Source organism: Cryptotermes secundus, unplaced genomic scaffold (assembly GCF_002891405.2).
Source record: "Cryptotermes secundus unplaced genomic scaffold, Csec_1.0 scaffold991, whole genome shotgun sequence".
Classification (NCBI taxonomy): domain Eukaryota; kingdom Metazoa; phylum Arthropoda; class Insecta; order Blattodea; family Kalotermitidae; genus Cryptotermes; species Cryptotermes secundus.
The window spans coordinates 276,192-283,711 of NW_019722444.1; the positions used below are offsets into that span (position 1 = coordinate 276,192).

Below are 7,520 nucleotides of genomic sequence, written 5' to 3' on the forward strand. Positions count from 1 at the left end.
ACTGCCTTCTTCATAAAGGATGATCCACACAACTAGGAAGTACTACAGGAAACAGAAGGAATATTTGCAACAGTTGCCACTAGGTTTCCTACCCAGAGCAGCAACGGAAATATAGATGTCCCCCACCAAGGACAAAGAGGCTTGGAGTGGCTAGGGAGGGATCAAAGGACCAACAGTGTACATTGCTTCAGAATGGAGAAGATCCTACCCAAAATTTGGAGGATGAAGAAGATAAGCTCACAGATGCCTTTATTTCTGAACCCTAAAACTTGAAATATTTACATTACTATACAAAGTTATACAACATCATATATATTGTCACGTGTTGGGTGTTGGTAACGCGACAAATAACTTCACGCCTTTTTGGATCTAGTGAATTTATTCCACTCGCTCTTACAGTTACACAATTCACAATTTCTCAATTACTGCCACTGTCAGTATCACAATTACTTCTCCTGCTGGAGTCCCTGCCATGCACTCAATATAACCCAACTCGTAGCTGGTGGACTTCCGCTGCACTCGGCGACTTCACGATCCATACTGTGTCACTCCTAATCACACACTGTCTCACACACCACTCAGCCGGCCTTTTATACCATTCCCTGTTGCCTTGTGTTAACAGTGGTGTCCCCTGTTACGTCACCACAGGGGGGGGGGGGTTACTGGCCTGTTACAGTAGCAGTGGCAGCGGCTCCTATGCTGTTACTTCACCACAACAATGGTTGCCTGACACAGCTGCTCTGCTGTTATGTCATCACAGGTGGGGGGTGTCCTGCATAGCACAAATATGTCACAATATAATAGTTACAACTGAAGGAAGGAACTCGCCGTGTCAACATCATACTGGGTGTTGGTCTAATAGTGAAGCCTCAAATCCTGATATCAATGCTGACGTAATATCCACTCAACCCATTTCTAATCTCTTCTCCATACCAATTTGCATCTGTGCTTTGAAGAAAGTGTTAAAGAAATTAGGTTATATCTGTTGTATGTCTCAAGATCCACTCAACAGATTATCATGAAGCCTAGTACTGGGGGTATGCTCTATAACTTGTCATATGAATTTCAGTTTGATCTTCCAGCAAACTGCATTGCTATACCCCCTCCCCCCTTCACACTTTACATTCTCTTTCAATAAATTTATACACACACCACTGAAATGTTTCTTCATGTGAAATTCAGAAAACTTGAAAATATGACCGAATCCCTGATTTCAGTCACTTACCATTACTCTGCATGACTGGTATAATCATGCTGCAAGTGCCTTTCAGAGTTTTACTTCACAAAACTTCAGCAGGCATAGGTTTGTCATCTAAAGCTGCAATGATGTTGCGGGCTGTAAGGATACACATCTCACCACGGGTCCACGTTGTGGCACTTCCAATATGCGGTACTATTACTGTAATGAAACAATATGTGTAAGTACAGCATCATATAATGAGGAACTTCAGAACTTTATTTTTGCCTGGTATTGTAAGTTGGTTAGATAAGGCAGAAGGTTATAATTAGAGAATAAATTTTTAGAAGACGGAATTCAGTATTCGTTAACAGAGTTAGAAGAGACACAATTATAAATCTAAATCTGAAGGACAGAGACCTCAGGATAATGGAACTGGTTTTAGAAGACGATTGTAAATGGATTATACTGAGGAGGATGGAATGAGAAGAACTTGAAGAACATATAGGGGAAACAAGAAATTATACAGAATATTTATTGGAAGAACTCATGGAAAGAGGACACTTTACAGGAGGTAAAATAAAATTAAGTTAGTTCCTATGCCAGAGCACCATGCCATAATTACATACAGAGGTACTGTAGGTGAAGCTCCACAAATTGCAGTCTCAGAATTATATGAATGTGTTTGGCAATCTTCACATTCTGGCCACTCCCCACAAAAAGCATCCAGTACTCATGGGGCAGGAGGCTGTGTATATTGTGGAGTCAATATGGACATTGCAGTAAGCAGAATTCCTTCTCCTGCTGGTAAGTAAACTTCAGCAGTATAACCCACTGCCAGTTACTTTGCTGGCTGAGCTATCCTGGCTCATAAAAGTGAAGTTAGTCTTGTGGAACTACATTTTGTGGGCAAGAACTGAACTAAGTACTGTGAAACTTCTGGTTCTTACAGTGGTGACTAATGAAGAGTCTTCTGTGATATGATGCAATGTAGACTGGTAGAATATTACCAGTGTTTCACAGGAACCTGCTGCCTTCAGTTTTATGGAAAAAATTGTAAGCCAAGAGTAGAAAACGTGATGCAGATATCAGAAGATGGAGGACTGGAACTGGAAGTCCCACTCAGTCTACTGAATAATGAATTGAGCTAGTTAATTATTATAAAATACTTTCAATTTAAAATTAATTAGGCAGAAGAGTTTGTGGAAATAAATATTATTTGACTGAAAAATAAAAATTACTTTTTAACTGCATTATCTGCCAGGATGCACACAGCACATATTAACTCTTTGACTGGTGCGGGCGCGTTTTTATGCCTGGACGATGCCAGCCGTTCCCTGGCATTGGCATGTTTTAACGCTTTGATACACTCTTCCCTTCTTTGCTGTCTTGGCACTTATCAACCAAAGACATATTTATGATAGTTCTTGTGCATGGTTGTAAAGAACCCTTGTTGACTTTGTGGGGGTCTATATTATTGTCAGAACCCTCCAAGAAGGAAAAGGTCATAAAATATTTTACATTCATTCAGTTTCACCATGGCTTCTCGCAGCAAGTGTCGGAATGTTCCTACAGACCAGCTGGAAAGTGTTGTGAACGAGATTTGTGCTGATGATGAAAGTGGCGATGAAATAATGATTCCTGAATTAGATGAAGTTGATAGTGACAATAATACAGTGATAGACAATGATCCACAAGAACATTTAGCCACCACGAGTTCGACAAGGATGCTGTTTATCACCAATTCTATTCAACTTGTACAGCGAATGCCTTACAAAGGAAGAGCTGGATGGGCTCGGACTCTTCAAATTAGGAGGGCAAATTATTCAAACTGTGAAATATGCAGATGACCTTGTGTTAATGGCTAAGGAAGAAACTGTGCTACAGGGCATGATTGATAGACTAATTGAAATTGGAAGGTGCTATGGCATGGAAATGAATGTGGAGAAAACAAAAGTAATGAAAATTTCGAGACAACCAACCCCAGTCACANAAGAAGTGTTAATTGGAGTCAGTGAGCAGAGGAATATCCTACACGAAATAAGAAAACAGAAGGCTAATTGGATTGGTCATGTTTTACGCAGAAACTGCCTTCTAAAAGAAGTTATTGAAGGAAAGATAGAGGAGCGGATAGAAGTGACAAGAAGACGAAGAAGAAGAAGACGTAAGAAGATGCTGGATAACTATGGGGACAGAAGAGGATTCTGTCATTTGAAGGAGAAAGCTCTAGATCGCATTAAGTGGAGGAACTGTTTTGGAAGAGACTGTGGACCTGTCGTCTGACAGATTACTGATGATGATGATGATGATGACTTAGCAAATCACATCACAACTGAAACCAATCGCTATGTTCACCAGCACTTCAAAACACGTGAATTAGCTCCACACTCTCGAGAACACAATTACAAATATGTAACATCAGATGAAATGTGGACATACTTAGGAATTGTGTTCATGACAGGAATTGACAAACGCCCAGAAATTGAAGAATATTAGTCCACTAGGCCCCTATTTCACACTCCATGGTATGGACAAAAGATGTCTTTGCGGCTGTTCCAAGAGATCTCGAAATTTCTTCATTTTGCAGACAATGATGCACGACCAGCTGACTGTGAAGATCGCCTGTATAAAGCTAGGCCAATTATAGACTCATTAGTGGGGAAATTTAGAAACACATATATCCTGAAGCAATAGATGAAGGAATGATCGCTTGGAAAGAACGTCTTATCTTCCGAGTATATATGCCAGACAAACCTGATAAGTATGGTATAAAGGCTTATCTTATTTGTGAATCGACAAGTGGATATATTTGGAATTTTGAAATTTATTGCGGAAAATGAAGACCTATAAAGGAATTAGTTGTTGATCTGTGGGGGCCACAGCTTCTAGATAAAGGGTATCATCTCTACCAGGATAACTATTACAATAGTGTAGAATTGTGTGAGATGTTATTACAGAGGAATACCTGTGTGTGGTACCTTCAGAACGAACAGAGGAGCTCCTAAAGAACTAAAGGATGATGTAAAAAATTTGAAAAAGGGGAAATCTGTGTTTTCTAGGAAGGGGCAGGTTCTCATACAGGTGTGGAGAGATAAAAGAGATGTCAAACTTATCTCCACTCTTCACACTGCAAAAATCGTGGATCTGCAAAAACGAATCGCAAAGGAGAAAAAATATGCAGACCTGAGGTAATTGGGGACCACAATAAACATATGAGATGGGTTGACAGGGCCAATCAAATGCTGCATTATCATTCTTGTTCCCGCAAAACTGTAAAGTGGACAAAGAAACTGGCGTTTTTCTTGTTGCAAATGGCAGCGTTGAATAGTTTCATTCTATTCAAAAAGAACACAACAAACGAAAAATACAAGAAGAGAAAATACAAATTCAAAGATTTTATACTGGACCGTGTAGAAAAAATGACAGAACCAAACAAACAGGGCAGAGAGGGAGAAGAGTCGAGGAATGAAGTGGATGACGAATCTATTGCTTCAGACTCCAGTGTAGTCACACGTCCGCCCGTGACCTTGAAAAGACCACCAGTGAAGGACCCAGCAAGTCGTCTAGAGGGTGGCCTAAAAATATACAAAATGGTCCATGTTCCTCCCAGTAACAAGAAGAAGAATGGTGCCACGAGAAAGTGTAGTGTGTGTGCTAAGCACAAGATTAGAAAGGAAACAAGTGTCATGTGTGCAAGCTGTGGTGTGGCTCTCTGCAAACTTTCATGTTTCAATGTTTATCACACGAAGAAAAAACTACTAAAAAGGTATGAAAAGTCTTTTTTTTTGCATAAAATATTGTCTTTTTATTAGTTCCTGAAAATTTTGTATTTAAAAACCAACTTTCGTTGAAGTTATTTAAAAAAAAAGTAAACACATGCATTTTAGCAACTTAAAGCTTAGAGGGTCTGCCAGGACATTTAAATACCCTTCGCGCCAGTCAAAGAGTTATTAAACACCTACTTAAATTCATTGCATTCTCACCACAGTTCTTTAGTTGAAGCAAAGGGTGTGTAGGAGGCAGGGGTTCGGGTGTGGTGACATCCAGGCCTGCTGCTAGGATTGTCCTGTTCTCAAGGGCTCGCTGCAGGGCAGGCTGGTCTACTACACCTATGCATACAAATATTACAATTAAAAAGCTGTATGTTGCATATCTCACTCATACACTGGAAATCCTTCTATTTCCTTGTCATTTCATAAAGACATTAACACCTTCTATCATGTCTGAAAGAAACAGCTGTTCAGGGCAATGGAATCATGATGGCATACAACACTTTTGTAAAATTTCATATTTACTTCTTTTAAAGAGCACAATGAAACTCATCTTCTTTTCCTTCTTCCTCAGACACTTCCATTTTATATGGGTTGTCTAATGTATTAAAGGTATCTCCAAATTTATACATTTTTGACTTTAGCATTAATACAATTTCATATGCATTGTTTGTGTTTGTTTTCTGTAAGGACTAATAATAACGAAACTGAAGAATTCTAGATTCTGGGATACAATGCTATGTAGTCTGCTGAATGCCAACTGATGTTTCAGAGAAACATGTTACCTCTGTTTCCATTGTTGAAGAATAAGACCAGGCATGAAACCAGAGTGAAGCAGGCAGCAAGCAAAAGCTACATACTGGTTTCTTGTCTGGCTTACTCTTCAGACATGAAGATGCAGGTGACATGTTCCACCAAACATTGCCTGCCTGGCGTTACATCCCAGAAGACAGAGCTCTTCACAGCGACCACTGTCAGAACCTCAAATTCTACAAGAACAAAATTATTTGCCTAAAACCACAAGGGTTTATAAATCCAAAAAATTAACTGTATTAAAGTTAACCACGAATGTTTAACTGAAAATTCAAGGAAGTGAAACCAAGGGAGTAATAAAAATTAGCAAAAATTTTGAGTTACAATAATTACCCCTACTGGGAACGCTGCTGTCATGTAAGTTTAAGGATACTTATAGTGAACTTCCATGCCTAGAATTTGCCCATAGCATCTTAACAGATTATAAATTAAATTATCTTTACAGGATTTTGCCCTTACCTCCTCTACTTGTATTGATAAATATAACATTTTGTTTCATCTTGGCAAAGACAGCATCATTAAACATTTCTTTGGTTTCTGGTGTGAGAGCACAGGTTACTATTATGAAATCACTCTCTGACACCAGATCATCGAAAGAGACATGAGTTGCACCAATTTCTTTTCCTTCTGGCTTCTCATATCTTCCTGAATAAAGTATCCTGTTGACACTAAAGCCGTTTAGCCTCCTTGCAACCCCCTGTCCAATTCGCCCAAATCCTACTATACCAACTGTGGAGTGCTTCAATTCTACACCACACATCCATGTTGGAGCCCAGGCACTCCACTTCCCACTGAAAAAGAAAAGAGCACATAAACCAACTCTGACATAAAAAGTATGTAATCTATTTACTGGATTTTCGATAACATTTCACTGTACAATGCAAAGGTCAATTCCATTACCTGGGGGAGGACGGTGGGACAACACCCATAAAGTGTTATTCATTCATTCATTCATTCATTCATTCATTCACATTCCATAAGATCTTTACAAGGTCGAAAAACAACCAATTAGATATAGAAATCGTCAAGTAGCTTAATCACATCTTGTTTATCAATCAAGCAGCTGTCAAAAAACAATTAACAGTAGAGAAGGTTTACATTAGTCATAAAAGAGTTAATCTTAAAAACAATAAAAACATAGACAGTTTTAGAATAAAAATTCAGTCAAAATATTACGTACAAATCTTGCTTATACATTGAAGCAATTATCTAAAAACCAGTTTATAATATGTTAGAATATGTTTAGAATGTTAATATAATTAATGATAATAGCTGTAACTAAACATTAACAATATAAGATAACAAATTGAGTATAATTGGTAATAAGAAATGCAAGTTATAATATGTACAATTTAAAAAGGCATAATCAAATAAAACCTGTTTTGTCAGATAGTTTAAGTTTCTTACTAAAAAAGCTTTAATCCAACTACCACATTGCTTAAATAATTATATATTATAACCATAAAACATCATCTCATAAAAAATTCATCCAATGTATAAAAAGAATTAAAATATAAAAATTCCTTTAATTTGTCTTTAAACTTTTTTATATCCTTTGAAATTAGCTTAAGTGAGTTGGGAAGTGCATTACAAATCCTTACCGCCGTATGATACACCCCATTTCCATCTATCACCAAATTTACTTGGGTCATGTGTATGTCCATAATGTGTCTGGTATTAATTTCATAGTGAGCTTTGTTTGTATCAAATATTTCTCTGTTTTTTACAATAAACATCATCAAGGAGTATATGTATTGTGA

General features: G+C 37.9%; 1 protein-coding gene across 1 annotated transcript in view; it reads right to left on the minus strand.

Moving 5' to 3' along the window:
• Positions 1-532: 532 nt before the first annotated feature.
• Positions 533-7,520, minus strand: part of LOC111861517 (glyoxylate reductase/hydroxypyruvate reductase) — a 14,637-nt gene continuing 7,649 nt past the window's right edge. The window contains exons 5-8 of the mRNA XM_023846166.2: positions 6,220-6,551; positions 5,161-5,286; positions 1,226-1,399; positions 533-772 (exon numbers count right to left, since the gene is read on the minus strand). Of these exons, the coding sequence (XP_023701934.1) occupies positions 1,281-1,399; positions 5,161-5,286; positions 6,220-6,551 (577 nt within the window). The 3' untranslated portion in view covers positions 533-772; positions 1,226-1,280. The remainder of the gene's footprint in view (positions 773-1,225; positions 1,400-5,160; positions 5,287-6,219; positions 6,552-7,520) is intronic.